Source organism: Oncorhynchus kisutch, linkage group LG5, assembly GCF_002021735.2.
Source record: "Oncorhynchus kisutch isolate 150728-3 linkage group LG5, Okis_V2, whole genome shotgun sequence".
Lineage (NCBI taxonomy): Eukaryota > Metazoa > Chordata > Actinopteri > Salmoniformes > Salmonidae > Oncorhynchus > Oncorhynchus kisutch.
In genome coordinates, this window is record NC_034178.2 from 36,675,145 (window position 1) to 36,688,980 (window position 13,836).

The 13,836-nt window shown below is 41.2% G+C and overlaps 1 protein-coding gene across 3 annotated transcripts; it reads left to right on the forward strand.

The window, feature by feature from the left end:
- Positions 1-1,583: 1,583 nt before the first annotated feature.
- On the forward strand, positions 1,584-13,292 carry LOC109891004 (NEDD8-activating enzyme E1 catalytic subunit). 3 transcript variants are annotated; one of them, XM_020483236.2, is made up of 18 exons: positions 1,623-1,711; positions 1,842-1,880; positions 2,532-2,652; positions 2,858-2,938; positions 3,209-3,291; positions 4,948-5,028; positions 5,369-5,412; positions 5,532-5,596; positions 5,815-5,970; positions 6,072-6,174; positions 8,231-8,344; positions 11,615-11,668; positions 11,809-11,845; positions 11,945-12,026; positions 12,144-12,244; positions 12,366-12,429; positions 12,554-12,608; positions 12,771-13,292. In XM_020483236.2, the coding sequence occupies exons 1-18, from the start codon at positions 1,692-1,694 to the stop codon at positions 12,857-12,859; spliced, it is 1,389 nt and encodes a 462-aa protein (XP_020338825.1). In that variant the 5' UTR covers positions 1,623-1,691; the 3' UTR covers positions 12,860-13,292. The 3 variants fall into 3 exon arrangements, with proteins under 3 accessions (XP_020338826.1, XP_020338825.1, XP_031680869.1); XM_020483237.2 differs by lacking the exon at positions 1,842-1,880 and having other exon boundaries at positions 1,584-1,711; XM_031825009.1 differs by lacking the exon at positions 1,842-1,880 and having other exon boundaries at positions 1,682-1,810.
- The last annotated feature ends 544 nt before the right edge of the window (positions 13,293-13,836 follow it).

The window sequence follows — 13,836 nt, forward strand, 5'->3', positions numbered from 1 at the left end:
TTTCAGACCATGAAGGCCTGATTCACACAGTCTCCTCTGAACAGTTGATGTTGAGATGTGTCTGTTACTTGAACTCTATGAAGCATTTATTTGGGCTGCAATTTCTGAGGTTGGTAACTCTAATAAACGTATCCTCTGCAGCAGAGGTAACTCTGGGTCTTCTTTTCCTGTGGCAGTCCTCATGAGAGCCAGTTTCATCATAGCGCTTGATGGTTTTTGCGAGTGCACTCCAGTAAATTTAAAAAAATTACATTTAGATTTGTTTAACACTTTTTTGGTAACTACATGATTCCATATGTGTTATTTCATAGTTTTCGATGTTTTCACTTTTATTCCACAATGTAGAAAATATTAAAAATAAAGAAAAACTCTTGAATGAGTCAGCGTGTCCAAACTTTTGACTGGTACTGTATATCATTTTCTTTTTTGTGGATTTTGGAAATTCTCCCAAGACCCCATTTTCTTATCAGGTGAAACCATGTGGGGCCGTGAACCCTAGTTTGGGAACCATTGGTGTAAATAGATAGCCCTACATCTAAAAATAACACCCAAGAGAAGAGTGATGTAAATATATGCCAAGGCAGCCCTGAATAATTGATTGTGCTACAGATTGCATCCAGGCCAATAAGGACAACTGACATTAATTGCCACTCTCAAGGACTATTTCTTCTTGAACAGAAATGTACTTCAGACAGGCTATTTTCCCATCCCCTCTGAGACTGTTAACTGGTTTTATGGGTAATTGCTAATCTTAAAGAGCTGTTCCTTCAGCAGTGTAATTATCAAGTAATTACCAATGAGTCACATTCACCTTCTTTGCCAATATTAAACCACCATCCATCCAACACGTGGGACCAAAGAAACGTAGTTACAAAAGAACCACAATTAGAAGTAAAACGTTACATAGAACCTGTGAAAGAGAACGGCAAACAGGATACTTGAAATACACTGCATTTTTGCTTTTTGTGTACTCGGCCTACCCTTATTCAATATGTTTGATCTTCCACGAGTTTCTCTCTGTCATTTCATAGTATATACTACCACCTACTGGTATCATGGTGAATAAAGGCTTTCCCAAGGGGTTCTAGTCTCGATCTCGGTTTCCAAATCTCGGTCTTGGGCGCCGCCTCCACCCTTGGTGCACGTTTTAGTTTTACACAGATGAAAGGCCTACTATTGGCTTCTCAATACTGATGACCAGACTTTACATAACAGGTTAGGAGAACTAACGCAGTAGGTTTGAATAATTAAAGTAGCAGGTTAGGAGAATTAACGTTGAATGTAGGTTATGTTTAGCTAAAATGCTTACAGTTGTCCCTGACGCAACTCGAACGTGCACGTTTTGGTCCGTACTCAATTTTCTAGCCAGTAGCCACAAATGTAGAAGCCAATCAGCAGTGGTGGAAAAAGTACTCCATTTTCATACTTTAGTAAAAGTAATGATACCTTTTAAAGAAAATTACTCAAAGTGAAAGTCACCCAGTAAAATACTACTTGAGTAATAGTCTAAACGTAGTTGGTTTTAAATGTACTTAAATAAAAAGTAAAAGTATAAATCATTTAGAATTTCTTATATTAAGGTTAGGGTTTTATGGTAGGGACGTCACAAGGAACTCGGATTGCATTGTCCATTCCACACCGGTGTCCGTGCAATGCATTGTGGGTAGCTATTGGTCTTCCTGGGCACGAAAATGGCGGATACTGACGAGCCGTAAGTAGCTGCAGAAGTAAACAAGCAAGACATAGCCGTTAACTGCCCGAACGATGCTTTCACATCCCATTAACTGGTTACCTGCTGAAAGCAAAGCATGTATGAACCTTCTTTTATTCTCTCTTTTTAGGGAGAAGAAAAGAAGGAGAGTAGTGGAGCTGACTGAGAAGTTAGTAATGAATTGCTAGAACTGGCAGCAGGTTTGAGAGGGTGAATAGAGCAGGGATTAAAACGCTGTCTCGAATAACTCAGACGGCAGCTAAATCCAAATAAATATATAGCTACGCTAGCTAGTTCTAACTAGCCTACAGTAAATATTTCCTGTTATTGGTCTATAATATAGTATCCCTACAAATGGCGGCTTTGAAACCGATTCAATCATTGAATGGGCTCCCGAGTGGCCCAGCTATCTAGGGCACTGCATCTCAGTGCTAGAGGCGCTGAGACAGTTACTGTAGTGTAGGCTTGTTGGCTAGCTAGCTATTCACTTACTGGCTGCCAATAAGGTACTGTGCTTCTTCCATAGCATGGCACCCTAGGTGCAGCGATACACGTTTAAACCATCATAGAGTTATAAACAAAAAACATATGAGACAATAAGATATGTCATAAGGTTGCTGCTAGGTAATCATGACTACTTTCTACATATGATTGTTTATAACATAACAATGTGCTTCTCTGCTATTAGCATGTCTGCTATAAAGATGTATGGCAGCTGTTTCTAATTGATAAAACATTTATTAGATAATTAAGTTTTATATTCCTCAAATGTCTCCCCACTGACATATTTAGCTGGACTCCTGTCCTGTGTTCTCTCCAGGATGGTGGTGGATGGGGGCAGCAGAGACGGGGGCGAGTGGGACGGACGATGGAACCACATCAATACGTTTCTGGAAAGACCAGGACCTTTCACTCACCCTGACTTTGAGCCGAGCACAGAGGTAATCATCACAGTGCATACTCAACGTTTGTAAATAAAACAAGGAACAGCACTGAATGGGTTGCAAATAATTTCATACTAAAAGCCATGGTTCATGTCATACCAGAGCTCAGTTGCACATCTGAATACTTTTGATTGTGCTGTGATAGCTTCCTTTATTACTGATTAACCTAACCCTAATGGAACTGTTGCTTATTTCCTTACAGTCGCTCCAGTTTTTGTTAGACACCTGCAAAATACTTGTTATTGGAGCAGGTGGCCTTGGATGTGAACTTCTCAAAGATCTGGTATGATTTCATCTCTTGAATGCACATGCTACTCTACAACATATTTTCCCTTTGCAATGTGAGAGATAGACCTGCACACACTGTTCTGCTAGTAACCGTCAGTTTGCGTATCATATCTTTCATGGAAATGTTGAATAGCCTATTTATTGAGGAGAAAGATACCCAGTGTAGTCTTACTTAAGTAGTTTAATTAGGACACTTATAACAACATTGGTTCTGATAGATATTCACTCTGTCGTTTTCCCATCTTTTGGGGATGCTGTGGACCAGGCCTTGTCAGGTTTTCGTCACATACACGTTGTTGACATGGATACCATTGACGTTTCCAACCTCAACAGACAGTTCCTCTTTAGGTCAGATCATTTGCCTTTCACTTTTTTCTACTCATCCCTTGTCATTATTGGTGTTGTTGGTTTTGTACATACAATGCATTCGGAAAGTATTCAGACCACTTGACTTTTTCCACATTCTGTTACGTTACAGCATTATTCTAAAATAGTATTTTTTTAAATATCTCAATCTACACACAATACCCCTTAATGACAAAGCGAAAACAGGTTTTTAGAAATGTTTTAAAAACGGGAAATACCCTATTTACATGAGTATTCAGACCCTTTGTAATGAGACTCGAAATTGAACTCGGGTGCATCCTGTTTCCATTGATCATCCTTAAGATGTTTCTACAACTTGATTGGAGTCGACATGTGGTAAATTCAATTGATTGGACATGATTTGGTAAGGCAAACACCTGTCTATATAAGCAAAAACCAAGCCATGAGGTCAAAGGAATTGTCTGTAGTGCTCAAAGGTAGGATTGTGTCAAGGCACAGATCTGGGGAAGGGTACCAAAATATTTCTGCAGCATTGAAGGTCCCCAAGAACACAGTGGCCTCTATCATTCTTACATGGAATAAGTTTGGAACCACCAAGACTCTTCCTAAAGCTGGCTGCCTGGCTAAACTGAGCAATCGGGGGAGAAGGGCCTTGGTCAGGGAGGTGACCTAGAACCTGATGGTATCTCTGAAAGAGCTCCAGAGTTCCTCTGTGGGAATGGGAGAACCCTTCAGGAGGGCAACCATCTCTGCAGCACTCAATCAGTCCAGATGGAAGCTACTCCTCAGTAAAATGGCACATGACAACCCGCTTGGAGTTTTCCAAAAGGCACCTAAAGGACTCTCAGACCATGAGAAACATTGGTACACAAACGGGTCTGATGAAACCAAGATTGAACTCTTTGGCCTGAATGCCAAGCGTCATGTCTGGAGGAAACCTGGCACCAGCAGGTTTGGAAGCATGGTGGTGGTAGCAGCATCATGCTGTGGGGTTGTTTTTCAGCGGCAGGGACTAGGAGACTTGTCAAGATCGAGGGAAAGATGAACAGAGCAAAGTACAGAGAGATCCTTGATGAAAACCTGCTCCAGAGTGTTCAGGACCTCAGACTGGAGTGATGGTTCACCTTCCAACAGGACAATGACCCTAAGCACACAGCCAAGACAACGCAGGAGTGGCTTCGGGACAAGTCTCTGAATGTCCTTGAATGGCCCAGCCAGAGCCCGGACTTGAACCTGATCAAACATCTCTTGAGAGACCTGAAAATAGCTGTGCAGCAACACTCCCCATCCAACCTGACAGCACTTGAGAGAATCTGCAGAGAAGAATGGGAGAAACTCCCGAAATACAGGTATGACAAGCTTTTAGCATCATAACCAAGAAGACTCGAGAGGCTGTAATCGCTGCCTAAGGTGCGTCAACAAAGTACTAAGGGTCTGAATACTTATGTAAATTATATATTTCCGTTTTTATTTTTAATACATTTGCAAACATTTCTAAAAACCTGTTTTTGCTTTGTCATTGTGGGGTATTATGTGTAGATTGATGAGGGGGAAAAAACAATTTAATAAATTTTAGAATAAGGCTGTAACGTAACAAAATGTGGAAAAGTCAAGGGGTCTGAATACTTTCCGAATGCACTGTACTTTTTCTAATGGGTGGTATGTGTATCTCTGAAGGCTAAAGGATGTGGGTCGGCCAAAGGCAGACATTGCAGCGGATTTTATCAATGGACGCATTCCAGGATGCAACGTGGTCCCGTATCCTTTGGAGATGAAGTAAAATGGATGATTTGGGAGTTGATTTATAATAATGATAATAATAATAATATATAATACATTATTATTATAGCCCAGGTTAATAAAAAAAAAGTTTAATTGTGACATACACCCGGATAGGTGTTGTTTTACAGGATCAGCCATAGTACTGCGCCCCTGGAGCAAATTAAGTTTAAGTGCCTTGCTCAAGGGCACATTGACAGATTTTTCACCTTTTCGGCTCGGGTATTCAAATCAGGATGCTTTCGGTTACTGGCCCAACACTGTAACCACTAGGCTACCTGCTTCCCTAATCTACTGATATCCTTATAAAATTGCACAGCCATTTCAAGAAAATACAAGACTTTGATGAGTCGTTTTATAGACGTAAGTCCTGGGATTCGTCTATCCTCGTCCTCTTTCAGATTACTCATTATAGGAAATATCAAATTAGCAGTATGTTTTGTTTCATTTGAAATAATTACAGCTTTGTCTCCCTCGCACAGAATTCCACATAATAGTTTGTGGACTCGACTCCATAATCGCCAGGAGATGGATGAATGGCATGTTGGTATGTTATTACAAAATGTATTCTAAGTTAAATATAGATCAAGTGGAATGAAATCTAGTGCTCACTTGTTCGAGTACCCTTATGTCCTGCACAGATTTCCATGATCAATCTATAAAAAGCCAGTCCATTAGATATAAAAAAAAACTGATTGTTAAACAGAGATCAGTTGGTCTGCCTTTTTCACAATTTACCCTGTGTGATTTTCCATTCCTCTCTAGCTGTCTCTGCTGGTTTATGAAGACGGGGTGCTGGACCCCAGCTCCATCATCCCGCTGATTGACGGGGGGACAGAGGGCTTCAAGGGAAACGCTCGGGTCATCTTCCCTGGCATGACTGCCTGCATCGACTGCACCCTGGAGCTCTACCCACCACAGGTGTGCTAGCTTTTGTTTTACGTCCAGATGTATCAGGATGGCTATTCTTTTTATTCCGGGATCTAATGTGTTGCTTCCTCTAAATATGTTTATTTTCTCAGATTAACTTCCCCATGTGTACGATAGCCTCCATGCCCCGGTTACCAGAACATTGTGTTGAGTATGTCCGCATGCTGCTGTGGCCTAAAGAGAAACCCTTCGGAGGTATGTACCCAATCAGCTTAACAACAGCTTAACATGCTTATTTGACCAGATATTACTGTGCCTTCGTTTTCTCACAGATTATTTTTTGATTCAAATATGTTAATGCTCCATAAGGAGTGACAGATTTATTTCAATAGTAGTACCAGCCATAGGTACAGTGGCAAGAAAAAGTATGTGAACCCTTTGGAATTACCTGGATTTCTGCATAAATTGGTCATAAAATTTGATCTGATCTTCATCTAAGTCACAACAATATACAAATACAGTCTTCTTAAACTAATAACATACAAACAATTACACATTTTCATATCTTTATTGAACACAACGTGTAAACATTCATAGTGCAGGTTGGAAAAAGTATGTGAACCCTCGGATTTAATAACTGGTTGACCCTCCTTTGGCAGCAATAACCTCAACCAAACGTTTTCTGTAGTTGCGTATCAGACCTGCACAACGGTCAGGAGGAATTTTGGACCCTTCCTCTTTACAAAACTGTTTCAGTTCAGCAATATTCTTAGGATGTCGCGGTTATGCCACAACATCTCAATCGGGTTGTGGTCAGGACTCTGACTGGGCCATTCCAGAAGGTGTATTTTCTTCTGTTGAAGCCATTCTGTTGTTGATTTACTTCTGTGTTTTAGGTTGTTGTCCTGTTGTATCACCCAACTTCTGTTGAGCTTCAATTGGCGGACAGATATAAAAAAATATATATATATTTAAACTTTTTATTTAACTAGGCAAGTCAGTTAAGAACAGTGTAACAGTATAGCTTCCGTCCCTCTCGGCTTGAACCAGCAACACGACGACAACAGCCACCACATCGAAGCAGCGTTACCCATGCAGAGCAAGGGAAACAACCACCCCAAGGCTCAGAGCGTGTGAGCGTGTGAGTCAGATTATATGCAACACAGGAGACGCTAGATAATATCTAGTAATATCATCGACCATGTGTAGTTAACTAGTGATTATGATTGATTGTTTTTTATAAGATAAGTTTAATGCTAGCTAGCAACTTACCTTGGCTTACTGCATTTGCGTAACAGGCAGTCAGTCTCCTTGTGGAGTGCAACGAGAGAGAGGCAGGTCGTTATAGCATTGGACTAGTTGGACTAGACTGCAAGAACTGGATCCCCCGAAACTGACAAGGTGAAAAGTCTTTCTGCGCCTGAACGAGGCAGTTAACCCACTGTTCCTAGGCCGTTGTTGAAAATAAGAATGTGTTCTTAACTGACTTGCCTAGTTAAATAAAGATTAAATAAAGAATCCGCAAATCGGCGCCCAGAAATACCGATTTCCGATTGTTATGAAAACTTGAAATCGGCCCTAATCAATCGGCCAATCTGATTAATCGGTCGACCTCTAACAGAGATGTTAGCATGTTCCAAAGATTTCTGTAAGCCTTTAGCTGACACTCTAGGATTCTTCTTAACCTCATTGAGTTCTGTGTTGGGCTCTTGCAGTCAACTTTGCAGGACGGCCACTCCTAGGGAGAGTAGCAACAGTGCTGAACTTTCTCCATTTATAGACAATTTGTCCTACCATGGATTGATGAACATCAAGGCTTTCATAGATACTTTTGTAACCCTTAACCCAATTCTTAATCTTAGGTCTTCTGAGATCTCTTTTGTTCGAGGCATGGTTCACATCAGGCAATGCTTCATGTGAATAACAAACTCACATTTTGTGAGTGTTTATTATATTGCAGGGCAGCCCTAACCAACATCTCCAATCTCTTCTCATTGATTGGACTCTAGGTTATCGGATTCTTGGCTCCAATTAGCTTTTGGAGAAGTCATTAGCCTAGGGGTTCACATACGTTTTCCAACCTACACTCTGAATGTTTAAATGATGTATTCAATATAGACAAGAAAAACACAATGTGTGTGTTATTAGTTTAAGCACACTGTTTGTCTATTGTTGTGACTTAGAGGAAGATCAGATCACATTTTGGTGAAAGAAATCCAGGTAATTCCAAAGGGTTCACATACTTTTTTTTTTGCAACTGTACATGAAGATCCCTTAACATTTCTATCCTGATTGTGTGTTGTATTGTCAGATGGTGTGGGGCTGGACGCAGATGACCCGGAGCACATCCAGTGGGTGTACCAGAAGTCTCAGGAGAGGGCAGCAGAGTTCAGCATCACAGGAGTCACCTACAGACTCACCCAGGGTGAGAACACACATTCTGCAATACTGAATTGTGCTCCTATTCTTGGACCTCCATAAGGATCTGACTAGGGTTGAATACCGGGAAACAGGTTACTGAGATTTCATGCTTAAACCCACTCCATATCTCTTAATCAATTCCATTCAAATTGCATTCAAAATAGATCATCCTGTTCAAGATGGTTATATATTTCTCAATGTCCTAGCCTACCTCTTTCAGGTAATAAAGTCAATAGAGTATTAGCTGTATATTTAGCTAAGGAATGATGGGTTATGCATGAGCTTCAAACTTATAGCGTCTGTCTCTTGCGCAATACTCACCTGTGCTCCCCTGGCCTCTCCTTTAAAAAACACCCCATAGCTCTTGGAGTCCCACGAAAAGCTTAATCGGTGGAGGGGGGGCATTTCTTATACTAATAGCTTTTTCAAAGACTTGAACATGTAATGCTAAATAAAGCAGCCAATTGAACGCACAGGGAGTTTGAATCAAGAGAGAACGCACGATGGCGGTAGGCTATAACATGTTTGTTTTTTTACTCAGACATGTACACCCATATCCATTCAATCTTCATGAAGAGAAGTGAAAGTCTACATCTTATTTTAGTCTTATATTATTCAAGCATTCCATTACAAAGATTAAGATAAGGAAAACAGAACGTTTCATTTCAGAAAGAAAACGCTGCGTAGAAATATGCTCCATTTATTCAGCAATGAATAATGCATGTCTTGGCGATATAGGCTCTCCTCCTTCAGGGTAACTCACTGCCCGAGTAAAGCAGCCATATAAAATATAGCCGACGAGCAATGAGTGTGGTAAGCTATACCAATCCCCCTAACAGGAACAGGGAACCTAACAGGTGGAGGCTGGGGTGGGAGCAAGAATACTGCACAAACTTATGTATGTTTCACAAGCTCAGAAGCAATGCATTGTAGCAGCAGAGGATCAGAGTGGAGCTGGGATCAATTGAGAACCCGTAGCGGCGCCGATGCAGAATTGGACGGCCTATAACTCAGAGCTATCCCTCAGTGCTGACGAAGGAACCAGAACCGTGATGAGTTCCAGTATCTTGTCATTGGTTGCCAGCATCAATGTTGAACAGAGGTTCGCCAGGTGCTGCCCGTGCTCAGCATGCAGGCAGCACAACATGAGGACAAAGCAGTGTTAGTTCTGATGATGATGACGACAATGTTCCACATATGAGACGCCGTAATGCAAACAGAACTTAAGAGATCATGCAAGATTGAAGGGAAGGAACATTTAGTGTAATCATACTGAAGTACCCCTAATGCCATCATACGGACCGCCACTGGAACAGCATAATGTAAACCCAACACCGTTGCATTAATGTGAACTCAAACTTGTGCTACTGAGAGAGAGGAGCGATACTGATATGCATGTTTGTTGCCTCTCCGTAGGCCATGAAGAATAGGCAGACAGATGGATTCTTGAGCAGACTGCATGCTGAAAGGTCCTAACTCTCAATATGAACTGAACCCCTGCTATTGGAACATAAGGCACATTTGCCCTCCTGAAATTGGAATAGAAAAGGCATACGTGGTTATATAACAGAAGACATTGCACAGATCGAAGACCATACAGTAGACGATACTGATATGCATGTTTGTTGCCTCTCCATAGGCCATGAAAAGTAGGCAGACAGATGGATTCTTGAGCAGACTGCATGCTGAAAGGTCCTAACTGAGCACAGCTCAGCCATGACATACAGTACCATTACATAGCATGACATACAGTATTACTAACGAACCCCCAAAACCACAACTAACATTGGCGACGTACCCACCTTTTCTAAATAGCCTAATGTCCTACTGAAATTGTTCAGCAGTAGTTGATGCATCTGCAGCATGCACAGTGAGACTGACCTGATAATCAAAACCTAGACACTACAAATAGTCTACTTGAGCTGAAAGCTAATGTCTAACGGTATATTCTGGTAAACCAAAAGAGAGGAATAAATGACCTAATAACAAGAGAAATAGATTACTAGATAATAAGCCTGTATATTCAGTGCATTCGGAAAGTATTCAAACCCCTTGACTTTTTCCACATTTTGTTACGCTACAGCCTTTTTCTAAAATACCTTAATTTATTTTCCCCCCTCAATCTACACACAATACCCCATAATGACAAAGCAAAAACCACCTTTATTCAGTACTTTGTTGAAGCACCTTTGGCAGCGATTACAGCCTCGAGTCTTCTTGGGTGTGACGCTAAAAGCTTGGCACACCTGTATTTGGGGAGTTTCTCCCATTCTTCTCTGCAGATCATCTCAAGGGCTGTCAGGTTGGATTGGGAGCGTCGCTGCACAGCTATTGTCAGGTCTCTCCAGAGATGTTCGATTGGGTTCAAGTCCAAGGGCTCTGTCTGGGCCTCTTAAGGACATTCAGAGACTTGTCCTGAGGCCACTCCTGCGTTGTATTGACTGTGTGCTTAGTGTTGTTGTCCTTTTGGAAGGTGAACCTTTGCCCCAGTCTGAGGTCCTGAGCGCTCTGGAGCAGGTTTTCATCAAGGATCTCTGTACTTTGCTCCGTTAATCTTTCCCTCAATCCTGATTAGTCTCCCTGTCCCTGCTGCTGAAAAACATCCCCACAGCATGATGCTGACACCACCATGCTTCACCGTAGGGATGGTGCCAGGTTTCCTCCAGATGTGACGCTTGGCATTCAGACCAAAGAGTTACATCTTGGTTTCATCAGACCAGAGAATCTTGTTTCTCATGGTCTGAGAGTCCTTTAGGTGCCTTTTGGCAGACTCCAAGTGGGCTGTCATGTGTCTTTTACTGAGAAGTGGCTTCTGTCTGGCCACTCTACCAAAAGGCCTGATTGGTAGAGTGCTGCATAGATGGTTGTCCTTCTGGAAGGTTCTCCCATCTCCACAGAGAAACTCTGGTCCCCTACCCCTTCAAACATTCAACCTCCAGCTGCGTACCCCTTCTAGCACCAGGGTCAGCGCACTCTCATATGTTGTTTTTTGCCATCATTGTAAGCCTGCCACACACACACACACACACTATAAGATACATTTGTTAAACATAAGAATGAGTGTGAGTTTGTCAGAACAGTGACAAAGAGCTCTTATAGGACCAATATATTTTGATTTGTTTACCATTTCATGGTTTTGATGTTTTCACTGTTATTCTACAATGTAGAAAATAGTAAATACATTAAGAAAAACCCTTGAATGAGTAGGTGTTCTAAAAATGTTGACCGGTAGTATTGTCACAGTGAATGTTTTCTTTTTGTACACGTGCTACAGGTGTTGTAAAGAGGATCATCCCGGCTGTGGCGTCCACAAATGCAGTCATTGCTGGTAAATGAGTACACACTAAAGGAAATGTCAACGTTTTACGAGCTAGATTAAACATTAGGCAGCATTGTGATAGGACTTTCTGTATTTACTATCAGTAAATAGAAATGTCTTTAGCTAATTACTTTTTGACCCCATTTTAGCTGCTTGTGCCACAGAGGTCTTCAAAATAGCATCAAGGTGAGTTTAATTGCTGATTTACTACTAAACCAGTCCATAAGTACATGGAAGTGCATATGCATTACACAACAGCTTCATGACTTCCCGCTTTGTCTGCAGTGCCTACATTCCTCTGAACAACTACATGGTGTTCAATGACGTTGATGGTCTGTATACCTATACGTTTGAGGCGGAGCGAAAGGTGGGTTTTCTGTGTACTGGGATTTCTGTGTACAGATCTCAGGTTAACAATGGTATGATGAAAGGTAACTGGTAATACATTTTTGTCTAATACCTCTATATTTGTTTGAAATGTCAGGAGAACTGTTCATCCTGCAGCCAAGTCCCCCAGGACCTGCACTTCTCTCCCTCAGCCAAGCTCCAGGAGGTGCTCGATTACCTGACTGAAAACGCTTCTCTGTAAGTTCACCTGCCACGTAGGTGTTATGTTTCCTGAATTCTGTGACCCCCAATGTGATATTATACAGTAGTTTGGACTGCGTCTTGGTCATAATGACACTCACAACTGTACATTTTTCAGACAAATGAAATCTCCAGCCATCACTGCGACATTGGAAGGAAAAAATAAAACATTGTATTTACAGGTGAATTTTCACATTTTGATATGCAATATGTAAAGTTTTTTTTGTTCTGATCATGGTGAAAAGAATAGTCTTGAGCGGGCATACAAGTAGTTAATGGCTATTGACTCTTATTTTGTTTTGACAGACTGTCACATCAATTGAACAGAGGACACGCCCCAATCTGAGCAAGTCACTGAAAGGTGAGGTCCCTAATTGTAATATATGCCATGTAGGTTTGATACAGGTTGAGTGTTTCATATTGATGACATTATGCTTACCCAGCCTTCATTACTGTCTATAGTGTGTGCTTCTAGTCCTCTTTGTGGTTGGACTCATTCTTGTAATTAACATTTTTTCCCCAGAGCTGGGTCTGTTAGATGGGCAGGAGCTGGCCGTAGCTGATGTCACCACTCCCCAGACTCTGCTCTTCAAACTCAGCTTTACCTCTTAGGACCAGCATGTTTTCCCCAACAAACACCAGACGTCTTTGTTATTACTTTTCTAACAGAGTACCGGGTATTTGAAACGGCAAATAAACTAGAAGTTTTACAGTGTATTTAAGTGAATATGTAAATAAATGTATTTCATATCCAGTTCTCTGACATACTTGTAGACTCAAGTCTATGAATGCATTTGGTTGTGGAAAGCCAAACTACTCCCCTGTCATATTTGATCATATCTGCAACTGTTTGTGATGCATTTGCGTTATATGCACTGCAACCTCTCAAGCTCTCTTACACTGGAGAAAAAAACAGTACCATATTTAAATTGATTTCTCTTACAGTTTCTTGTGAGTTTAATTTATTTTCATTTCATTGCACACTCAGACACAACCAGAATAAATGTTTTCCTGTACAATACATGTCTTCTGTGTTAGTTATGACTGAGACTTCAGGCTGAGTGGGCAAATTGTTTTCCTTGTTGTATATCCATTATGTTATTGTGCAAATATTGTAGTGTGAATGTGCTGACTCTGCAATTTACACAGATTTTTTTTTAATTAACATCCAAATGTCTGTACCCAGTAATAATTATACTTCCAAGTTGTTTAATTGGTGCATGCACAGTTAAGCTTTAATGTGAAGGTACTACTCCAATAAATATACATGTATTTTCTGAATATTTGCCAGTCCTCCCAGTCTCAAAGCAACTCAAAGGTCAACTCCAGACGCTCAAGCGTGTCATCTGTCAAGAGACAAGAGGCTGCGGCGGAAGTTGCTGCTAACCAAGCAGCTTTCTAAGTAATGGTTAAGCAAGAACGCCAACTAGAAGAGCTTCAGAGACTTGAATATGAAGTTAAGAAGAGGACAGTGGAGCAAGAAGCTGAGGCTGTGAAACGCAGCTTAGGAGAAGCTAGGCTGCGAGTCAAGTTAGAGGTAGAAAATGCTGCCAGGCGAAGAACGCTAGAAGACAAGCGTAGAGGGTTAG

Excerpts from the sequence above, each read along its gene's own strand:
- LOC109891004 (XM_020483236.2), top strand. The coding sequence starts at position 1,692 with ATGGCGGATACTGACGAGCC. Across the intron at positions 1,712-1,841 it reads ATGGCGGATACTGACGAGCC|GGAGAAGAAAAGAAGGAGAG; the intron begins GTAAGTAGCTGC and ends CTCTCTTTTTAG. Across the intron at positions 5,029-5,368 it reads CCAGGATGCAACGTGGTCCC|CCATTTCAAGAAAATACAAG; the intron begins GTATCCTTTGGA and ends AAAATTGCACAG.